This window comes from Talpa europaea, assembly GCF_964194135.1.
Source record: "Talpa europaea genome assembly, chromosome: 9".
NCBI lineage: Eukaryota > Metazoa > Chordata > Mammalia > Eulipotyphla > Talpidae > Talpa > Talpa europaea.
The window spans coordinates 16,872,004-16,896,070 of record NC_140076.1 but is presented as its reverse complement, the minus strand read 5'-3'; the positions used below and the strand labels follow the sequence as shown (position 1 = coordinate 16,896,070).

The window sequence follows — 24,067 nt, the reverse complement described above, 5'->3', positions numbered from 1 at the left end:
CAAAGCATCTTGAATGCAAAGCAGGGTAATTAGTCTTGAACCCCTCAATCAATGATTCTCAAAGTATGCCCCTGGGGGAATCTAGGTATTCTTCAAGCCACACTGAGTTCTGTCACTGATTGAAAACCATGGTCATATTTTTCTAATTTGCAAGAAGGCAGATTCATACAGTGAAGAGTTTTCTGGTGTTTTTCCCATGCACTTTTTCTGAAAACTGAGACATGTGGACAGTATGAGAAAATGATAGAACATAGACTCATAGTTTTGTTTACCATTTTAGGTTTAATATAAGTGTAAACTTATATTAGTTCACAGTCTTCTACAAAAAAATTGTGATTTCCAGTTCTCCAAAAGTATCAGGGAGTCATGGAAGGACTTAGGCAAGGGGAAAGCAAAATCTGATGTTTGTGTTTTAAAATTAAAAATCATTCTGGAGAGCTGAGAAGAAAGAATTGGGAAGGAGAGAGAGAAGAGATCTTGGTTAGGCTATTGACACAGTTCAAATAAGAGTTGATGACCTGAACTGGAAGTGACAATTATAAGGGTGGTTCTGAGGGTTAAATCTGGCCCCCCAGGAGGAAGACCTGCTGATGATTCTCCAGGCTTCCTGGCCAGGCTGCCCAGGGAATTCAGAGGGGTCAATATGGCAGAGAAGATAATGTCAACAGCTCAGTATCACTAGGAAGTCTCCCAACAGAGGATTACTTTGTATCTCCCTACAGAAGTAGGCCTGTGTATGACCATGAAAATAGATAGTAAGCAGGACAAGGTATCATTCCTGTGTACAAGTGTGCGTGTGCACGCACACATATGCTCACACATGGGTAAAACCAAGTCTTTTCCCCATCATGGTGTTATAGGACAGCCCCGATATTGAACGGGTTCCTGGCTATGGGTCCTCACCCGCGCGCTTTAAAGGGACTTATGAATACTCTACTACAGACACACACAAAAGGTTATTAAAAGGTTTATTTACAAGAGAAAAGGAAATAAGGAAAATGTACAACTCAGGGAGAAAATAGGGAAATAAAGTCTTTAATGCGTCTTACCCGATCCGACGACCTGGAAACCCAAAGTCACTCTTAGAGCTGGCCGGGCACTGCAAGCTGGCGGAGAGCCAAAATGGGGGATCCCCCAAAGCCCAAGTGTCTGCCTTTTATATCCACCTGGCTGCTTAACCCCACCCTCAGGTCCCAGCTACCTTCCCTTTGGTGGTGATGGGATTTGGAGTTTCCAGTGTCTTTGGCTTTGAACTGGGGTGGGGGTGGAGTCCACAAAGCCTGTATGGAATTAGCTTTGGGACATCCTTTTCCCCCTAACAATGGGACACCAGTTTTTTTTCTAATGAACACAAGTGCAAATGCTTTCTTAGCATATACTATGAGCCTGACCATTCCCATTTAATCTTCACAATAATTTCTAATAACATTTATCAAATGCTTTCAAGGGCCAAGCATTGTGCTATAGTGTTTCAAGTGAGTAATATCTCACTGGATAATATCTCACCTTAAAACTATTATTTCCTTCATTTTAAGGATAAGGAAACAGAGACACAGTGAGGCCAAGTGACTTGTCCAAAAATCAAATGGCTGGAAAATAGAGTCAAAGCCAGGTTTGCCAGAATGCAGCACCTTCATCCTTTATCCCAGGACTTTGCTTTTTTCTCTTCCTCAGAGCAAAGGCTGGGAGGCAAGCTTTGGGTCAATTAAACCCAGAGAAAGAATTCTTCCTTATCCTGAAAAGCCCTGGCTCAGTGTTTCTCAAAACCTATTCCTTGGGCCACCTGCATTAGAATATTCTTGAGAGCTTGTGAGAAATGCAGGCTCCTGGACCCCTTCCCAAGATTCTAATTCAGTAAATCTGAGATGGGAGCTCTGGTGATTTTTATGCACATTGAATACTTTGAGTCACAGGACTGGATCCAATAGCACCTCCTCCAATAGCCCCTACCCCACCCCCATCCCAGAGCACCTCTCTCCTCCAGACTCCAAAATTGTTCTCATGCTCTACCCTCCAACTGGGGTTCTGGGATTCTAGTTATAGTTGCTTTCTCCCCTCCACTAAAAATAGATTTAAATTCTCTTCTGGGCTACATCTTTTCACAAAGCACTTCCCCCGTGCTTGTCCCACTCAGTCACCTTCTGTGAGCATTTTGAGAGGGGACTCTCCTTGTGATCCTCTCTTGTCTGAGAACACTTGTTTTTACAACGTGCTTTCCCATCCACAATAATAGTATTCTATTGTTTCATCCAATCCTTACAACAATGTTAGAGGAGGTATATTATCCCCATTGTACCGATGAGAAAACAGACTCAGTTTCACTTTCCCAAGGTGGCCAAGCCAGGAAATGGCAAGGCTAAAATCTGATTCTAAATCTTCCAAGATTTCTAAATCCAACCCCAGTACCTTTGCCTCCACGCCAGCTACATTCACTCTACTGTAGAGGGAAGTAAATCTTGCCTTCCTTTGCTATTACAGGATGGTGGGCATTAAATGATTACGCCTGAATGTCTTAAAGGTCTTGGCACCGTGAGCCCTCAGTAAATGCTAAGAAGGCGATTCGGAAGCCAGGGTAGGGTTAACGACTCCCTCCATATCAAACACCGAACAGCAGATTGTGGGCACGGCTTAAATCAGTCCCAGACGCTTCCTTTTGGGAATAAACTTTGGCGGGTTCCGAATCTCGGCAACTGCAAGTCCCTCCCACGCCCCATCGCTCGCTCCAGGCTCAGCTCCACCTCGCAGGGCGCCATGGCGCGGGCGCAGGACACAGCCCTTTGAAAGGAGCAAGGGGCGTGGTCACGCCACGGGGCGGAGCGCGGCGCGGGCGCGCGGCGCGGGCCGATGACGTATCACTGGGCGTCAGGCTTTGAGTTGACTGGAGGGAGCATGTGGGTCGGCCGCGCGCTGTGGGGGCCGCGAGCCCCAGCCCAGCTGCGACCCCGGCTGCTCCCGACTTCTGACCGCCGCGGGTCTGGCTTCGCCAACTACTCCGCTTCTGCCGAGCCCCCCCGGGTACGGGCGCTGGTCTATGGGCACCACGGAGACCCTGCCAAGGTCGTCGAGTAAGAGACGGCCCCGAATTGGGCCAAGGGGACTGGGGTTCCTGGAGGGCTTAACACGGGCTATGGAGAAGGATGGGGAAGGGAGATGCAGGGTCCGAGGAAGAAAGCGAAGAACAAGACCAAAACTGAAGCCCAGGGCGCTCTTGGTAGCTCAGAAAGTCCGTGCTTCGAGATATCTGAAAACCCAAGGCACAGTTATAATGGTAATAGTGGCTGACATTTATTGATCGAGTGCTGTGTCAGGCAGTCCTTTATTTAAATGCATGCTCCCATTTAATCATTACAGCAACCTTTTGGGGTAGGTACTTGATTTAATGTCATTTTGCCGAGGAGAAAACTGAGGGGTAAGAAGTAAAATCATTTCCAAGGTCACTGTCTGTAAGCGGCAGAATTGTATTTTAACCCAAGTCTGACCCGCTACCCAGTCTCTTCTTCTTTATCATTTTTGAGAGAGACTTTAGAGAGACTTTAGAGACTTTATGTCTATTTGGATCTTCATTTCTCAGTAAAGTAGGTCAGAGAGCATTGTTTACATTTTACAGAAGTCAAGGGATTTGTCCAAAGTAAGATAATAAGTTACTGGAACAGGGAATGGAATCTATAGCTTCTGACTCTTCTTCTCTACTCTCTATATGCATGGGCCTTCACCTAATTTTGAACAAGCTCCTGTAGAGGAGTCATATAAACCTTAAGTTAAAATATAGGCTCAGCATGTCACACGGCCCCTCTAAGCCTTTATTATTTTTATGATTATTTCCTCCTAACATCCTGCTGGATCATAAATCTGTGACTTTTGCATGTGGCTAATAAAAACACTGTGTGAATTGTCAACCATTATGAATCCGCATATGAGTGATGATAGCCATTCAAAAGGCTAGGAGGGTCATGATAGTGGAGCTAAGACAAAAGCACTGGTCTGGAAATCAGAAGCCCTAAGGTCGGATCCCTTGCCCTACCCTGTTCTGACTGTGTTTGGCAAGTGACTGAGGTTCTCTAAGTCTTGGTTTCATGATCTTTAAAAATGGAGACTATGCAGTCAGAGCTTATAGTGCTAATCAACTGAGAGGTCTCATGCTCCCCACCCAAAAGTACCTGCATAACTCTCCTGCAGTCCCTGGTTTACAACTATTTGATTTCCAGCAAATGGGTTTGTTTTCCAAAAGATAGGCAGACAATTATTTTCATGGTTAGAATACAAAGTAGAGTGCGCACTTTGGCAGCACATGTACTAAAATTGAAATGGTACAGAGATTAGCATGTCCCTGCACAAGAATAACACATATATTTGTAAAGCATTCCATATTTTTACTTTATAAAAAAAGTAAACAAGCTAGATGTTTTGACAGCTGGAGGGGATAAGCCTCAGATAAATTCAGGGTCTTCCACTCAGCCTAGCCATATCTACCATTAGAGGAATGGAAAAGAATATTGGAGGAACACATCAGTCAATAAATTCCAAATTGTATGTTGATCATAGGTAATAAATCACCATGTCCAGAAGACATCTCCCTGAGGCTGTGGTGTATTGAGCTGGTAAAGCTCTGGTGAACACTCCTTTTCCAGGAATACACCCCAAATTGGAACAATGTTTTGCTTCTCTCACAGGCTTGTAATTTATGTGTCTGGTGCAGGACCTGCCACAAAACAGGTACTTCAAAAGTGTTAGTTAAATCTGATTCTAATTTCAGCAAGAAGGACACCTATTTATAAGTTCTGTGGTAATAAAGAAAGCATCTTCCATGTTCCAGGACCCTGAAGAAAGGCCTAGGAAGGTTAGACAGCTGAGTATAGTCACTTCCTGGTTGGTTCCCTCCTGTTGGAGAGCCAGGGAAGTTGGAACAGACTGGTCTGCTTATAGATGCCCCTAAGGAAAAAAAGGACAGCTTCTTTTGTCTCCTGTGGAACCCTAGTAACTTCCCAGGAGTTCAAAACATGATTCCTCCATGAATCATTGAATCTTAGCTGCGCATCTCAGTCACCCATGCCATTTTACTACATATTCTTAGCTGCCACCCCTGAGGTAATTTGGAGGTCTAGGATGGTCCTAAACATCATTTTTAAAATCTTGTGGGGGCCTCCCTAGTGGGGCAAGGGGTTAAGCACCGCACTATGAAGCAAACCGCAGCCTCTGCAGCACAAGTTCAATCCCCAGCCAGCCAGGGAGCAACCCACATGGCCAAGCAGAACCTCTCCTATGTCGCCCGCTGCTCCCCTCAACTATGTGTTTCGGTCAGTCTGCCTGTTCTATTCCCTACTCTGTCTCTGGTGAGTAATCTCACCGCCCCCCCCCCCCCCACCGCCACATCTCTGGCCTGTACCCCAGCTCCTGTATGCATAGATAAATAAATCTTAAAAAATCTCCTTGTGGGCATCCCTGGTGGTGCCAGGAGTTAAGTCTCAGCACTATGAAGTTACTGGCAGCCACTGCAGCAGCAGTTCGATCCCTGACCAGGGAGCTACCCACATGGCACAGCAGACCTCTGCTGTCTCGCCCGCTGCTCCCCTCAGCAGTGTATTTCAATAGATCTGCCTGTTCTACTCCCCAGTCTGCCTCTGGTGAATCCCCCCACCACCCCTGCCCCACACCTCTGGCCTACACCCCAGCTCTTGTATGCATAAATAAATTTTAAAAATCTTAAAAAAAAAAAAACCTCCCTGTGATATCCAGGCCAGGTTGAAAGCCAGTACTCTGGGGATATGGATTGGCAGTAATTCTCCCTCTGTTACAGAAAGGCCCTGAGCAAAGGCCTGGGTAGGTTAGGCAGCTGAGTATAGCTGACCCAGATTCAGGCAACCTGACTTGTTAGTATGGACTGAGGCCAGAGGCTGGGATTCTCTTCTTTGTAGTCATGTTTTAGGAGGTTTAGGGTAACCACACTGTCACAGAAAGAGTCAGGTGTCCTTTAAACATCCCGGTGACTGGGTATATAGGTCAGGTTACACGAGGTAGAGTCATGGAACTACCCAGAGTCTAGGCAAAGTGCACCCTAAACTGGCATGATGTGGGCCAGATTTGCACTGTAGGCCAGAGCTCTGCAAGCAGGAGGGTATGAATAAGGAACAGCCTGCACAGGACTGAGGGGTTGCAAAACTCCTCAGAGTGAGGCCTCCAGGGATCTCCTAGTACATCATTCTGAATGTCTTTCTCCAAATGTTTTAGCTATTGTCTCCAAAGCTTTTTTCTTTGGTCTCTTAAGAATATCTCTGCCCCAAAACACACTTCCCTGAATAAGTACTTGGGCCTTTTTCATTTAAAGGATTTACTACCAGATGTAAATGAAGTCAGGCTGGCAGGAGAAAAATGACAAACCTGGGAGAGTTATAGACGTTCTAGAAATTTCAGAGGTTCCTGTGGCCATTGCCTTTGTTCAGGATTCTCTATCAGCTATTTCCCAGAAACTTCAATGGCCTTCTCTTTCCTTTTCCTGCTGAATGTCCCCTTTCAGAACTTTGCCATGTTCTGAGTCTTATGGTAAAACAGCTCTCATCTATTCTGTGCCTTGTGTGTGGCAAGCATTGGGCCAAGTTCTCCACATACATCATGGAATTTAAAAATCACAATAACCAAGTTTGGTCATTGTTATCCCCATATTACAGATAGGGAAACTGAGACTTAAGAAACTTGAAAATCACGTGCCCAAAATCTAGGGTACAACTAGGATCCCTTCTTCATTAGAATTTCTTGATAATAGACATAGACCTGAAGATACAATGGCAATTACCTCCTATTTTTTTTTTTGAGAATGAAATGGAGTATAAAATTGGGACTAAGATAGGTCAGGAGAGAAAATTGAAATTATAGGATTCAGGTGACCACAAATCTCTACTCTTCATAGAAAGGGAAGCTCACAAGCTGGCAGGAATGTTATCCTCGGTCTCCTCTACTGCTCAGGACCCTGATGCCTTCATAAAACAGCATCCTGGTCATCAAGGCTTTCTGACCTGCCTGCTGTTAGCATGAGATGAAACAAAACTGCAAAACCCTTGGTCACATCCATTCTGTCTCACCAGATGGAATTCGAGGGGCAGGTGGTAAGGACCCAGGCTATGTAGGTAGTAAGTTCTCACTGTGAGATACTGTTTACTCTCAAGAGATTTCATCTCTTTACAGTTGATGATAGGTTTAAAACCTACACTATGCAGGTGACTTGGTTTTTAAACCAGAATCCAGCAACCTCCAAGGAGCCTCAGTATGGCTAGAAAGCTGGGGTTCTGGGCACAAGATTTCACCCTGAGTACCCTCTGCTCTGGGGAGGTTACACAACCCATAGCCCCCTCCCCTTTTAGCCTCCAACTGGACAGGGGCTACTGGTCATCTTGGTACCTGTCAGAGACCAAAGCAGCTGCAGGCAGGGAGTCTGCCCCCTGCAGTGACCCTGTCTTACTCTCTGCAGAAACTAGGACAATTAGCTCTCAGCAGACTAAACCATAGATACTCTAACTTCCTTGGAACAAGTTTCCCGATGTCTGCAGATGTGGAGTATTATGGGGATTGCAAGCTTTCTGACAATCTTAGCTGAAAAGAGTAAAGGACTAAGAAAGGAGCCATAAGGAAGGGTTTATTTGCTAACCACCAGGGCAGAAACTCCAGAAGTTGCCCTAAGTCTTTGATTCCCTTTAGTTAAATATGAATGTGCTAAAGAGCAAAAAGCCCTGAATGGTGGGAGAGCAAGATTACTTCAAGGCAGAGAAGCTGAAAGAGGCACAGGTTGACGGCAAGTAGGTATGCCTGACACACCCAGAGACGTGAAACTGAGCTTTGCTCAGGAAAAGGTGCCCAGGGAATTCTAGAACCACGCCAGTTGAGGCTGCCAACACCCCCTGCTGGGGGACAAGCTGTTACAAGCTGTGGGTTGCAGGACGTCATCCCCCCCCACAATTTCCCATTTGTGCCCTGGATAGTAATTATTAAATCAAATCCCAGAACAATGTACCCAGCATGCCAGGCATTTCACTAAGTCACAGAATGTGACTTGTTTGTGACCATGGGGATTGCAGACAATCTGGGGAGAGCCATGTAAGATGTTACCTTCCTTTAGTGCCCTATGATGGGACACACATTCCTGGCTCTATAAAGAGCAGATGAGGGGCCTCCCTGGTGGCACAGTGGTTGAGTGCTGGGCTGTGAAGCTGCCCGCAGCCTCTGCAGCACCAGTTTGATCCCCAGCCGCCGGTGAGGGTCCCACATGGTGCGCAGACCTCTCCTGACTCGCCCGCTGCTCCCCTCAGCAGTGTATTTCGTCAGTCTGCCTGTTCTGCTCCCTGCTCTGGCTCTGGTGAATTCTCTCACTCTCCTGCGCTTCTAACTGTACCCAGTGCTTGTATAAATAAATCTTTAAAAAAAAAAAAAAGGCAGATCAGAAAGTCCCTTTGCCCGTTCTTCCTGCTCAAAATTATATTGACCCGTTTGAGGTAACTGAGTGGAAGATGCAAGATAAGTACAAATGGTTGCTAATTAAATGCAGAAGGCGGGGAAGAGATCTTAGTAGAACTGGCAAGTACCCGCCTTACACAGCACATATAACTGAGCCAGTCCCCAGAGTACTGGCCTCTTTTTGCCTCTCTCAAAAGGCTCTTTCTTCTGCCTGCTTTTGTCTCCCTTGTAGTTCATATGGCATCACAGGTGTACAGCCTCAGCCTCAAAGGAGCCATTGTGACCTTATCCAGTCTGGGATCTGTCGAGTGAAGACAGTGGCATCCCTCCGAGTTGTATGGCGCCGTCACACTCACAGGGGAAGGCCCTGAACGGTCTTGGGAAAGTGACTTTAGATCTAGCCAGGCTGTGTTTAGGTGCCTCATTTGCACTCTGTTACATAGTTACTGGTTCCTTTGGTGAGTTAAAACAGGGAAGAAATTGTTGTCATTATGCCAAAGGTCCAACTCCAGGAATTCAGACTCGTTTTCCTGTCTCAGCAGAATGGTATCCTTGACGACGCTGTTAGAACTGTGGCAGGAACAGAGGTGTCTGTGGTATTGATGGCATTCCACGGGGCAGGCTGGGGCAGGTCTCCCTGGTGAGACGCGCAGCTGGACCAACACACCTCCCCCTGGGTGAGCAGCTTGCATAAGGGCCCTGCACCCTCACCCACCTGTGTTTGCAGCTTCAGCTTTCCAGCTCCTGGACCCTTGTCTCCACCCCACTCTCCTTCCCACTTCTGTGAATTTCAACCAGCACAGAGCAGCAAGGGTCCTCAGAACAAAGAAGAGAACTGGGAAGCCAGTGCAGCACTTCTCAAACTGCTGTTTGAGGACAGACATGATGAAAGAAAAGTGTTGCCCACTCAATTCTGGCAGCTCTGGATTCCACAAAGCCATGCAGGTGTTTGCTGGAGAACTTCTCAGAACTTTTATGACTAACGTGCAGGCTGAATCTTCTCCAGGGACTTTAGCAGGCAGCATTTCCCAAACATTGGAACCCAAGGAAAAGCTTACATCTCCCAGAATAGGAATTCCACACTGTAAGGGATGCCTTTTCAACAACCTGAGCTTTGGTGTCAAGCTTAAGATCAGGTCTTGCCACTTTCTAATAGTTTAACTTTGGGCAAGTTACTTTTAAGCTTCAGTTTCCCATCTGTAAATTGGGGTGATGGTACTCTAAAGAGATGTTTTGAAGGCCTCCCCTGTGGCGCAGCAGTTTAGCACTGGTTTGAGAAGCTGCCCGCAGCCTCTGCAGCGCTGGTTCCATTCCCGGCTGCTCCCTGGCCACGGGGGGAGGGTCCCACATGGCGCGCAGAACTCTCCTGCCGCCCGCTGCTTCCCTCAGCAGTGTACTTCGGTCCTTCTGCCTGCTCTGCTCCCAGCTCTGGCTGTGGTGAATTCTCTCACCCTCCCACGCTTCTGACTGTACCCAGTGCTTGTATAAAATAAATAAATAAATCTTTAAAAAAAAAATTCAAGAGGGCCTCCCCGGTGGCGCAGCGGTTGAGCGCTGGGTTGCGAGGCTGCGCGCGGCCTCTGCGGCGCCAGTTCGATCCCCGGCTGCTCCCCGGCCACCAGAGGAGGGTCCCACATGGCGTGCAGACCTCTCCTGCCGCCCGCTGCTCCCCTCAGCAGTGTACTTCGGTCCTTCTGCCTGCTCTGCTCCCCGCTCTGGCTCTGGTGAATTCTCTCACCCTCCCGCGCTTCTGACTGTACCCAGTGCATGTATAAACAAAACAAACAAACAAACCAGCAAACAAATAAATAAAGCATGCCTCTATAAAAAAAAAAAAATAAAAATAAAAAAAATAAAAAAAATAAAAAAAAAAAAATTCAAGAAACCAGAGAGAAAAGACAATTATTAAAAAAAAGAGAGAGAGATGTTTTGAGAACTAAATATCCTGTATATAAAATACAGAGCACAATGCTTGGGAGTTTAGTAAACTGTCAGCATTAGTTTTCATTTTTTTATATTTATTTATTTATGCATTTAAGAACTGGGGGATAGGCCAGAGGTGCAGGGGCGAGAGGATTCACCAGAGAGAGAGGAGCAGAACAGGCAGATCTACTGAAATACACTGAAGGAAATAAGCAGAGGGGAGCAGCGGGAAAGGCAGGTAAGGTCTGCTATGCCATGTGGGTTAGCTCCCTGGTGGAGGATCGAACTCATGCCAAATGCCTCAGTGGCTGTGGATACCTTGATAGCGCTGAAATTTTAGCCCCTGCACCACCAGGGAGGCCCCCTACTTGTCATCTTATGTCCAGCCATATCACCTCTATTATCCTAGACTGCAAGGACACACAGCAGACTCCGGCTCTGTATGTCTATCAGAGTAACTCCTCTTCCTCCCAGACTGCAGGCTGCTGGCCTCAAGCTTCAAATAGAACACCTCCTTCCCCACTACAAACCTCTCCTCCTTTCTCCCAGATGCCCAAGCCAGAAGCCCGGAAGCCATCAAAAAATTCCCACTGCCTCCACATGCAGTTGGTCACCAAGTGCTATCAATGCCATTTCATATTTTAAGAGATGGCAGGTTATCGAATCCTCTCTTGCCACAGTTCCAATCCAAACAGCACCTGACTGTCAAAGAATGGATTCTTTGCCATTCCCTCTAGCAGAAAAGCCCTCTTCCCTCTCTAGGTCCACCCAGTAAACTGTTAATCCTTCAGTCCCCAACAGAAAAAGCCCATTTGCTAATCCTTTGCTTTCCTCTTGCCAGTTTATGCTTTCTGCCGCTGCACCACCAGCTTGGCCTTGTGATAACCTTCTCCCTTGGATTTCCACACAGAGTTCCCACTCAGTCAAGCTCCCAGGCATGGAATTTTTTTTGTTCATCTGTGAACCCCTTGGCAAAGTACCTGTCACTCAGTAGGACTGTCAGTGAATGTTTATTGAATTAAATTTACTTGAAATTCCCCAAAAGTTGCTGTCTTCCTTCAGCGATTCTTTTTAGAATAGAGCCAGCTAGTTGCCTCAGGGGTTTCCTTGAATATTCCTACCACTGATAACAGCTGCCTTTTCTTCAACATCTAGGATATCAAGCGCTAAGCAAATGCCATAAGTATGTTAATTCATTAACCCTATGACCTGGCTTCTAGTGTTTCCCCATTTTACAAATGAGTACTCTGAGGTTTGTCTAGCTGGTAAATGGCAGCCTGGGTTCAAATCCAGGAATGTTTCACTCTAAATCCATGTTGTACCTTTTATCTGTGAACTGAGATCAGCCTTTATTTTCCTCTTGACCCTGGCCATCTAAATTTTTAAGATTTTTAAGAAGTGTGATTTTATTTTTTTATTATTATATATATTACATTGTTGTTAAGAAGTGCGATTTTAATGCAAATTTGATTCGCACTTTGCCTCGAGGAAAAGAGCTCTGGGATTTTGCTTAGACTGAATTCTCTTATGGATAATCTCCATTTTTATTTATGCTCATCCTTCATGGGGTATTTTCCCAAACAGTGCAGAAGCAGGAAGACCAAGTACACACCTCAATAGCTAAATCTGTGGTTTGAGGCCCTCCCCTGATCCCTAAATGACGCACTTTTATACCCCATTTCCTCACTGGAGAGTAAAGGACAATTACTTTAGGATGCATTCTTGGGCACTGTTCTAGTCCCAGATGCTGCTAAAAAAAATACTGAGTTAAAACTAAAACTTCTCTATCCTCCTTGAGCTCACAGTCAAACAGGGAGACCCCCCCCCCCATACACACACACACACACACTCCACCTATAAACTAGGTGGTAAGTCTAAAGAGCACTGAAATCAGAATCTGAAATACCTGTTTTCAAATTCAGATTATATCTGCAACTCCCAAATCTGTAAAGATTTGGAAACTGACACATGTGGAGGCAAAAATCCCGGTCATGAAGTTTTACGTGGTAACATGAAGTTTTACATGGTAGGTTATTCATCCTACTTAGTGTAAATATTCATTCATTTTGCTATAGAAACAGTGTGTCAGAATATAGCTTGCTGCCCCTGTCCCCATCCCCAACAGGCACTTGGGGGAGCCATGGTTCTGCAGTATAGCTGACCCTGAGTTTTGGAAAATGAATGTGAATTTCTGCCTTGTGATCAATTGAGTGTGTGTGTTTTATAAACTAAAAAGCAGTAAACTGACAGTGGGTCTGAAATGGAATAGTCACCCCTTCTGTGTGATGAGAGCACTGAGGACAAAAGAAGTGATACATTTTTTTTCCAGGGACAAGAAGAGGGCCAAAAGATGTCTTAGGGGAAGTAAAACTTAAGCCAGATCTTAAAGAGTGAATTGAATTTCTCATTTCATGGAGAAGTTGTAGAAAAGAAATTCTGGACTGAGGGAAGAGCATGCAGAAAATGTGCAGAAAAAATGCCTTTAAGTAGCTTAAGCACATGGACTTTGTCAGCTAACAGAAAGACTGGTTATCTGTCAAAGTGCAAGAGAGACGCAGAATGAGTAATGAAAAGGGGCAGCTAATCTACAATGAACTTGCTCTAGGCAGGATTTTTCTCTAGAACTAGGCCTTACACACACATTCATAGAACATCACTGTCAGGCTGATACCTCCCTCCTTATTCTGGTGGGGAGGCTGTGGAGCTCCTGACTCCCCGCAGTCTCCACAGGCACGTCCCCCAGACTGGTGCTCATATTGCCACCTTCAGCTTGGTGTGGGGTCAGCCCCCCTTCTCTAAATTTGGACTGCCAGGTTCAAATCAGCCACTTACTACTTCTGGGGGCCTTCAGCACATTCTTTACCTCTTTCGTGGCTTTGTTCCTCGGCTATAATAGTAATATTATTAATATTATTAATATTAATATTATTAATAGAATAATAGTATGGGAAGCATTTAGCAGAGTGCTGATTGATAAGCACTCAAACAGTAGCTATTATCATTACTATGCTGTATATTCTTGCTGTGTATAAATACAGACATTTCTTAATACTTAAAAACATTTTTTAAGCCTTTATTCTCTTTGCCCTGGTCATCAGCATCTTGCTACTTAACCATTTTCTGTAAAGAAGATTTCTATTTTGGCTTTTGGAGCTGCTCCTCAATGCTGCTAAGACATATCTCCCTTACATTGGTCATGAGCCAGTACAGGGATCCCAGCTAAGGGATCCCCAGATTAACTTTAGGATGATGTAGAGGGAGGTGAATAAGAGCACTAGCTTTGAGAGTAGATAAGGCCTGCCCAGTTATTTTTTTTTTTTAATAGAGGAATGTTTTATTTATTTATTTATTTGTTTTGTTTATACAAGCACTGGGTACAGTCAGAAGCGCGGGAGGGTGAGAGGATTCACCAGAGCCAAAGCGGGGAGCAGACCAGGCAGAGTGACGAAGTACACTGCTGAGGGGAGCAGCGGGTGGCAGGAGAGGTCTGCGCGCCACGTGGGACCCTCCTCCGGTGGCCGGGGAGCAGCCGGGGATCGAACCGGCGCTGCAGAGGCCGTGGGCAGCTTCGCAACCCAGCGCCCAACCGCTGCGCCACCGGGGAGGCCCTGCTGCCCAGTTATTTTAAGTTTTATGTGGGATTATGGATATATTCCTCACACGAGTGTTCTCTCTTAAATCTGATTGTATATTTAAAGCCCTTAGCACAGAACCTAGTGTATAATAAGCACCTCATAAATATCTGCCACCATTATTACTATTGCACATTTCTTGAAAATCACACCTTTACCCCAAGATGTAGCTTAAGGTGAAAGGTCAGATTCCTGCAGGAAATGGGTAGAATGACATCAACTTAATATAGTGACACTTCTGTCTAATGCTATGAGCCTCTGGTTGACAGTTCTATGTGTAAGTGAAAATAAGGAAAACAATTGCTGCGTTTGGGCAGAGGAAAGCATTGTTCACATGAAGTCTTAGGGGTTCGGTGAAAGACAGAAGCAGCCTGGGGTAGCTAAAGTCATGAGGGCCCACCTTAGTGTACAAAAGAGTCTCTTTTTTTATAAAAACAAAAGTAATGTGTGGACATTGTCAAGGGGCCTTCCGCAAGAGCCCTTCGGCAGGTTTTGTGCGTTAACCAAAGTTCCAGTGGGATAGATGTTAGGTCCATGGTGTGTGGGGCCCACCATCAGCAAAGGGAGTGACTACATAGACTTGAACGAGGATAGACTCTGGAAGTGTGCAAGCGTAAATTCCCACCCCTGTTTTACAAATGAGGACATGGAGGCCTAGAGCAGGAAAGGAAACTTGCCAACGCAATGATAGCCATCCTGCAGTGGGGCTTCAAACCTGGGACCCTCAGATCTCAATCCTCAGGCAGAAGGGACACCCCTCCAGTGGCTGCTTTTTGAATCCCATCTCTGTTTCCTTTACTCCTTCTGCAGCTTAGGGAAATGCCTTGTCTCCCCTAGTGTGGGGAGTGGGGGGACAGCGGTGGGTGGAGAACAAAGGAGCTAGCCCCGGTTTATGCATGCTCATAAGAACTACTTAGGATGCCCCTTACGGATAAGATTCTGGCTCAACAGGTCAGACCCGGGGCCTGAGAATCTATATTAGCACACCACCTGATCCTTATAATCAAGCAAGTTTTGGAAAACAGAAGGCTAACCCAGTCCAGCAGAAGTTGGAAATATTTTCTGCCCTGGCGTGAGCATGGGTTGAGAGGTCAGGGGGGATTTTCCATTCAGAGTTAATGAAAGAGTGAACCTGTATCCTGTGCTGATCCCTTCAGTGCCTCTGCCTTTTCTAACAAAACCCTAATTCCTGGGCACACAGTGGCAGCTCAAAAATCTTGCTACCTGACCTACTTTGGGGAGATGATTTGAGCAAAAGATGCCCTGTCTAGCCTGGGTGACGTTAACATCTCTCTTTGACTTTGTGCACAGACTGAAGAACCAGGAGCTCGCCGCTGTGGGCGGATCAGACGTCCATGTGAAGATGCTGGCGGCCCCGATCAATCCAGCAGACATAAATATGATCCAAGGTAACCTTGGTTTCTGTGGCTTATGTTAATTAGCTTTTTTGCATAGCGGCCACCTCATTTTTATTCCTCCTCAGGTGTGGGTGTGAAATTCCTGTGATTAGCGGCAGCTGGCAGCTGTTCTCCAGATGAGCCCAATGTGAGCCCTTCCTGAGGCCTCCCCTCTCTGGAATGTGAGGCCTTTCCAGAATCAGAAGGACTCAAAATTGTGGTGGGGAATAAACCAACTGTGGTCAAGTGCTAATATACCGGACGTAATTCATACTTTATCTTATCTAATCCTCATAATAACCATGGACATTGCTACAGTATATCAAGCGTAAACTCCCACTCCCCTTTACAAATGAGGACATGGAGGCCTTGTGCAGGAAGGAAACTTACCCTTACAATGAAGAAGCTAAGACTCAGAGAGGTTGGTCATCTACACGGCAGAGGCCCACGTGGGGCTTTGGTCTATCTGATTCCAGAATTCATGGTCTTGCTGCCCAGGCCTCACTGGTCACCCACTGTGCTCTTCTCCCTTAGGAAATTACGGCTTCCTGCCCAAGTTGCCTGCTGTTGGAGGGAATGAAGGTGTCGGGCAGGTAGTAGCAGTGGGCAGCAGTGTGACTGCGGTGAAACCAGGAGACTGGGTGATTCCAGCAAGTGCTGGCTTGGGTGAGTTTCTCCAGGTGTCTGCAGTCTTTCCTTGTTCCAGATCTGATTTCAGCCACAGGTAAACATTTGCTCTTTGACTCAGTGTAACTACGCCAGGCAGTTTATTATTGCATCCATAGACTTACCTCTAGTAGGAGTGGGAGCCGACAAGGAAAACAGAAGTTCTGTTCTGTTCTGGAAGCAAAGCTCTTCTGTGTCATCTCCTTGGGCCCATGTTGATTAGAGCTGTGATTCTCTGAACCTCTACACCCCTAAATCCCTGCTGGGAGGGACAATGGCTAGTTTAAATAAGACAGCCCCCACCCTCCAGGAGGTTAAACTCTAACTGAAGAAATCTCCAATAACCTCAGTGAAGGGAGCATCACAGGCTGACAGGAAGCAGAGCTTCTGGCTGATGTGAGAGGCAGGCAGGGAAGGACTGTGGTTCATGGAGGAGGCTTCATTGGAATGGAACTTTAATGGATGAATTGTTTTTTAATTTCATAGATGGCCACCAATAACTTGAGATTTACATCATCCTCAGAATAAACAAATGAGCACATGCTCTGCAATATATCCAGTATAACCATGATCCCTCCCCCAGGAAGGCTGGGACCAACCCTGCCAGGTCCTTGCCTACCCATGAACCTGTTAATGGGGCACAGGATTGGGCCATTCCAATTAATTGCCTTGATTAAGTCTATTGCTCACCTCTGTGGTATAGAGGGTAGGTAGGGCCTTGTGATTGACAGTCTCAGAGGTGAAGAAGTAGCAATTCTAGAAAGAAAAAGATGGTACACATTTTAAAAAAAAACAAACATACAAACAAAAAAAACAGTAACAGAAGTCTACAAGAAGCTCTGCTTCTCCAAGATCAAAGAAGCTGCCAATAGACAGCTTCTCCCCCGACTCGACAGACAGCTGGGAGTGAAAGTGCTTAACTAGGTTAGCAGCTGAGCTGCAAGGATTCACTGGCTACTGACTGGTGCTTTGGACCAGCTCCCTGGCTGGCCAGGGAGCAACCCACATGGCACAGCAGACCTCTCCTGTCTCGCCCACTGATACCCTCTCCAATGTATTCCTGTACATCTTTCTGTTCTGCTTCCCACTCTCTCTGGTGAATCCTCACACCTCTGGCCTGTACCCCAGTTCTTGTATGCAGAAATAAATAAATCTTTAAAAAAAAAAATAAGTGCTCTAATCACAGGATGGACACAAAGGCAAGCGTCCCCTATCTTGGAAAGGCCTCCTGGAGAAGTGAGCCAGTGGACCCAGGGAGGAAGGGCCCAGGCAGGGATGCACGCAGCATGTGCAGAGGTGTGGAGATGGGAGGAGGCGCGGGACTGTCAGAACTGCAGGCAGCTCTCTGTCGCTGGGTTCTGAATGAGATGGGAGAGAAGAGGCTGAGAGGTTGGCTGGGGCCCAGTCACAGAGGGCTCATGCCCAAGGGCAGAAGGGGCCTGATAAAGAGTTAAGGAGAGGATGATTCGATCAGATTTGTGCCATGCAGAGAATGGGTTAGAAGGGCAGAAGCTGGAAGCAGGAAGTCAGTAGGGAGGTAACTGAGCAGTTCAGGCTTCAGATGGTGAGAGGGTCTGAAGACAACGCCATAGGCCTGGAGAAGACAGGATGGTTTTCGGAGCTAACCTAACAGAACATGGTAATTAGATTTGGAGAGAGAAATAAAGGACATCTGCCAGGCATACAGTTAATTGCATGTGTGGTGGTGGCCAGAACAGGGTTTTCTGCTTGGAGAAAAGCTGAGTCTTTTAAACCAGGTATTGGTCAAAGAGGATGAGGATTTTATAATGGTCAGGACTATAATTAACTCACTTTACTCAGTAAACATTTTATGAGCATTCACATCATGCCAGCTCTAGTGTACACAGTGAACAGACATGGTGTTTTTTCTCATGAAGACTCTGGTTTAGTAGCAGTGGCGATCATTAGATAGATGGGTCCTCAGGCCAACTCTGAGTCATTTTCGTGGTTCTGAGCTGCCCTGCTATTGCTGTGCCCATCACCAGCTTTTTCCCATCTGCAACCCACCCCAGGGGAGACTGGGCCAGTAAGTGGGGATAGATCTTTGCAAACTTTTTCATTGGAAACTCTCAGAATCCTCCCAAAACAGAACAGAATCCAATAGAAAGAACACTGGCCTGGGACTCAGCTGCACATTCTCCTTCCACCTCCCCTGTTTAAGTCACAGCTACTTCGCGCCTCAGTTTCATCATCTCTACAGTGGAGCTAACTGTCCATGCCTTTCATATCTCAGCAAACTCATGCAGATCACCTGAGGGAATTCCAGCAACTATTTGCAAACAATAAATTTCTATACATATTAGATCAGGGGTTGGCAGGTTTTTTCTTAAACGGCCAATTGTAGGGGCAGGAACGGGAACAGTGCAGGTTTTCTAATCCCTTGCAGACCAGGTAAAGGAGGAGTCAGAGTCCTCAGTGGTTTTGCAGGCTTTTATTGGGATTACCAGGTACACGGCAGGCAGGGATGCTGGGGGGCCGGGAGGCTGGCAGTCCTCCCAGCCCCCAGCAAATCCGCACTCTCTCTGGCGTTCTCTGCTTCTTTTCTTCTCTCTTGGCTTCTCCTCAGCTTCTGTTGGCGTCCCCGTGAGGCCGCCCTTAAAAGCACAGTCTTAGCCCAAGTGAATCCCATCTATCTCTGCCCACACCCTATTCCAGGTGCCTGCCATCAGGCATGCATTCAGGACCGCAAGGATCCATCATCTATCCTGATGGCGGGAGGGCAGAAAAGCCTGACATTTTCTTTACCCTACACCAATTAAACTTTCATCTTTGCAGGTCATACTGCCTCTACTCAACATTGCCATTGTAAATAACCACAAATGAAACACAAAGAGTGAACATGGCTATGTGCTAATAAAACTTTATATACATAAACAGTAGTGAGCCAGATTTGGCTCATGAGCCATAGCTGGCCTTCTCCTGCTTTGGGTGATAGAAAGGCTTTAGGATCTGCATAAGAGTGAGGAATGATGGGGCCTCCCTGGTGGCGCAGGTGGTTAAGCGCAGCTCTTTGAAGCTGTCCGCAGCCTCTGCAGTGCCAGTTCGATCCCCACCTGCTGCAGAGATACCCACATGGCACAACAGACCTCTCCTGTCTCACCTGCTGCTCCCCTCAGCAGTGTATTTCAGTCAGTCTGCCTGTTCTGCTCCCCACTCTGTCTCTGGTGAATCATCTCACCCTCCCACACATCTGGCCTCTGGCTTGTACCCTGGTTCTTGTATAAATAAATAAATCTTAAAAAAAAAAAAAAAAAAAGAGCGAGGAATGTTGGCCCTCAGATCCAGAGCCTGGGAATTATGATCAGTAAAGGAAAGCAAAAGGGGGTAGACACTGATATGGACAAGGCACAGTGATGTTTTGTACAGATATCCTGTGTTTAACCTTCAAACATGCTTTGGGCCAGTTCTTCACCCTGCATTTCAGAGATCAGGAGAACTAACCTCAAAAAAAGATGAAGTAATGATTCAAAGTGACGTTAGTGAGTGGCTGAGCTGGAGTTTTTAAGCAGGTCTCTCTAACTCCAAAGCCTAACAGTTTCTACTTTAAAACCCGTAGTGCCCTGGGGCCAACCATGGACCCTGCTCCATCCCACCCAGTTTTTTTTGAGAAAGGGAAAAGTCTACTGACCCCAGAAATCTGTGTCAAGGGCTGGATTTCCACTGTCATACTATTAAGGGAAATTAGAAACACCCTTGATTTCATGCACAGAAAGCTCTACACCATAGAGCAGAATCTATGCCAGCCAAGATGAATGCAGGCGATGATTATGAAAATGACAATGAAGACTGAAAACCAGGCTGGGTGGAGTCCCAGGGATGCCAGGCCACCTCCTGGATTCTAAAGGAATCCTCCAGTTTTCCTAGTCTCATTTTCTCAGCCACAGATAGACTCCTGTGCTCAATTCCTGGTCTCTGAACCCCATACTATCCTCCTCTCCTGCAGCAAATTAGTAATCACCTCAGCTGCCTCCTCCTCCCCACAGCTGGACCTGTGGCACCAGGGCAGTGTTCGACCCCCAGCAACCAAGGACTGAGTGAACAACTTGAGTTTTAGAGACACAGGCCAAGGGTCCCAAGACACCACAGCCACCAGCTCCGAGCCAAGGCTTGAATCTGGCTGACTCCAAGATCTGTTCTCTTCACCTCTGCTTGGCACAGGATCCTACCTGCATGGGGAGTGACCTGTCACCCCTTAGCCGGTGCACATCAAATAAATTTGATTTTACCTTCAAAATATAAAACTTGAACCCATCAACTTTTCTTCATCTCCACTGCCAAAGTCTTGGTCTAGGTCACCATCTTCTCATATCCTGACCCCACAAAAAGCCTCCTATTTGGCCTCCTCGTTTCCACTCTGCCCCGCCCTACCCAACAGTCTTCTTCACACAGCAACATGGTGATCTCAGAGCACAACTCAGATCCCTGCTCTTAAAGCCCATGAGAAGATTCCATTCACTAAAATAAAGTCTGCTCTCTGTGCCATGACCCTAAGGGACCCTCAAGCTACAGGTTGTGGCCCATTAGAAAAATCAATCTAGAGAGCTGTGGACAAGTCACCTCCTCAGTTTCCTACCCTTTGAATGGGGAGCTAACAGTCCATACTCTAAGGGTCTTCTTAGTACTGACATTTTATAATTCTCATCTGGAACTGGAAGCGGGTGATCACTTCTGTCCAGTTTAAAGGATTTCTTTATTTCCCATATGGTCTCATTTGATTTGTGCAACAGCTCTCAGCGAAGCCAATCAGGCTCTTCTTGCCAATGTCATTTACATATTAAGCAAGTAAAATGTAGGCTTTTGCTCTAACAGACTAGCAAAACCAGGTCCCAAATCTAGGCTTTTGACTTCCACTTTCTTGCTTTTTTTGAATAATACCACCCAAGTCTACCTGCCCTGGATGAGGAGATGAGGATTAAGTAGGAAATGGGACTTTCTCAGCTTATCTTGTCCTGGTCATGATGTTACTGCCTTACCCTCAGAGTCCAGTAGCTTGAGATCCTTAGCCACCAGCAGTGTGATATTGGCTAAATCAAATGGTAACTCACATGGGAATACCCAAACCTACCTTATATAATTCTCATGAGAACGCAAAGGCATGAAAAAGAACTTCTAGACTCTCTCTTTTATCTGAGCATTACTTGTGTGGTGTCCTAGATGCCCAGTTACTGAGGAGGGTGGCCTGGGGTTCAGAGTGGAGGGTCCTTCCTCATCCCCTGGACTCATCCCCTGACTCAGGAACCTGGAGGACTGAGGCTGTTTTCAGCGAGGAAGCACTGATCGGGGTCCCAAGCGACATCCCTCTTCAAAGTGCTGCCACCCTCAGTGTCAACCCCTGCACAGCCTACAGGATGTTGATGGACTTTGAGCAGCTGCGGCCAGGTAGGCACCCACCAATGGGCGAGGAACCGAGACTCCTGACTGGGGTGTGACCCAAATCCTGAGCCTGAGGCCATGGGAATTTACTAGTGAGGGGCCTGAAGGAAAGACAGGCCCCTCACCTGGGTGGATGTGGTGTTGTGGCTGTTACTCAGAAGGAAGTTAGCTTGGCTCCTAGAACCTCTGCTGGAGCCTCATGAGGAGTACGCTCCTGAAACTGCTGAGGACCACATTCCCTAGCGCTTGGGATGGAATTCTGTCATTCAGCAAAAATGAACAGAGCTGTGCTAGGCTCTGGGGATACAAAGCCAGCTAAGATAGACACAGCCCCTGTGTTTTCATTAAAATGCTGAACTTAGTGTTCATAATTCCACTCAGTTTTTACAAGCACTTTCCAGTTCCCACAAGTGCCTTGACAAGCATTACCCATATTGAATGCATTAAACCGTCAAAGCAGGGCAGTGAGGTTAAGCGCTCAAGCCCCAGGCAAACGTCCTCAGTGTGAACTCCAACTTCACTTTTCCAGTTCCCCATTTTGTGATTTTTCCTAATGTTTCATCAGTAAAATGGAGAATAAGGAATTCTGAGGGTTAATTACTACAATGTCATGCTTAACGCAGGGCCTGGAGTAACTGCACACTGCTGTTAGGCTTCCTTTTTATGAAAAAGGAAACTGAAGTCCAAGAAGTAAATTATTTATGTGAGTCACTCAGCAAGGAAATGACAAAGCCAGGTGTTTTATTTAGGGTTCTCCTGAAAGCAGAGCTGAAACAAGGAACTGCAGGCAGATAGTTCACTTGGGAAATGATCCCAGGAAGCAGGGGTAAGGCAGTGGAGAGAGTGAGAGAGAGGAGGAAAAGCCAATGATTACTGTCATGGACATCAGGGACTCAGGCCTGCTGGGTGGATCTCTCTACAGACCTTCAGAGAAACCACCTCAGAATTAACCACAGCATGGCTGGAGGCTGGACCTGTTACCCACACACTCTTATCCCCCCATTGTTGGAGGATTACCTGCACACTGTGCACATCCATGAGCTGTCAGGAGCCATAGAAACCACCCAGTCTATCTCTGTCATGCGAATGAGGGAACTGAGGCCAAGAGATGTTGGAGTATGATAAACTCAGGTGACCAGCTGCTACTTGAGACTGGTGAAAACCAGTGTCAGCTTCTCACAAAAGCAAATGCAGATTCTAACAGCTGAATCTGTGGTGGAGAAAGCCAGCAGGTGTGACCAGGGGCCTTTGCTCAAGTCCTAGTAGCAGACACTTTGATCACCTGTGTCTCGTCCCCTTCAGTCTCATCCCACTTCTGATTTGGCTGCAGCTGTGGTGGACACATCAGGGCCCTGTGACACCTCAGGCGCCCATATTGCTTCTCCACTTCCCTGGTAGTGTGACAGGGGCCAGATCAGGTGAAACAACCTTATGATCTTGGCCCACAGTGAGAACTACATTTTATAGTGTAATCCAGTACACAGAGTTATATGAATATATATATATATATATACACATATAAAATGAGATCAAAGTTTCATGCAACAGTTATACTCTGACTAGTTATGATGCACTCTGCTATTTTCAATTCTAATTTCCCTGAAGTAGCTACAAGCTATTGAAAGAAATGGGCCTATATAAAACCAGGTCCAAGACAGGGCATACCATAAGCATCATTAGAGCCTCAGTGCTGTGGGGCACATGGGGCAGGGGGAGGGGGTGGAATTCTTTGAAGGTCTCACTAAGGAAGCTGCACTAGAGCTGTGCTTTGGTAGATGGGATTTCAAAAGCAAGGCAAATAGAATAAACAAAACATTGCAAAGGAAATAACCTAAGCAGAGACTTGAGAACATAACAATAGGGACAACAATGAAGCATCCATGTAAAGTCCTTTACACAGCAGGGTCTAAATAACCTGCTGGACCAGCATGGACTCCAAGTTGCCCAGCCCTGGCAGGCACCTGGGGTGTTGTAGAAGTTTGGGGGGCATTAGGAGAAGAATGAGCAATGCTGAAAGGTCCAAGAAGGCTCAGCAGCCAGGTTCTAGGTCCCTCTTAAGCCTGAGGACTCCACCTCTTGCGCTAAAATAGTAAGATTCCAGGCTGGAAATCCCTGAGCTATTTTATAGGTTTCCTGGGTTTGACTTGGTCTCTTCCTGCCTCTACAGGGGATTCTGTCATTCAGAATGCATCCAACAGTGGAGTTGGGCAAGCAGTCATCCAGATTGCCGCGGCCCTGGGCCTGAGAACCATCAATGTTGTCAGAGACAGGTGCGTGGGAAACCTAATCCCAGAACTGGATTTGGGCCCTTCTACTTCACATCCCTGAGGGCGCCCATGTCTCCACCAGATGGCGCCCTGGCATCAGCAGGCTCTTATCCTGCAGGAAGCAGCTCGCTCTGGATCAAGTGAGCTGCAGAAAATGAGGTGGCTTTGGGTATAGGGTGAGTGAATAATTGCAATGTAAAGGGAGGGGAAGAAAGTGGAGACGGCCCTTACTGAACAACTAAGAGATTTTGATGTTGCAATGTCCTTGTTCAGGTTCCACATGTTGCGTCAGCAACACCATTCTGATAAAGAAGAGAAACAGGAGTTGTGGAGCAGGCTGTGGGATGCA

The 24,067-nt window shown here is 46.5% G+C and overlaps 1 protein-coding gene across 1 annotated transcript in view; it reads left to right on the top strand.

Moving 5' to 3' along the window:
• Positions 1 to 2,889: 2,889 nt before the first annotated feature.
• Positions 2,890 to 24,067, top strand: part of MECR (mitochondrial trans-2-enoyl-CoA reductase) — a gene marked incomplete at its 5' end in the record, with an annotated part of 29,644 nt that continues 8,466 nt past the window's right edge. The window contains 5 exons of the mRNA XM_084242884.1: positions 2,890 to 3,065; positions 15,306 to 15,403; positions 15,926 to 16,057; positions 21,314 to 21,457; positions 23,619 to 23,721. Of these exons, the coding sequence (XP_084099010.1) occupies positions 2,890 to 3,065; positions 15,306 to 15,403; positions 15,926 to 16,057; positions 21,314 to 21,457; positions 23,619 to 23,721 (653 nt within the window). The remainder of the gene's footprint in view (positions 3,066 to 15,305; positions 15,404 to 15,925; positions 16,058 to 21,313; positions 21,458 to 23,618; positions 23,722 to 24,067) is intronic.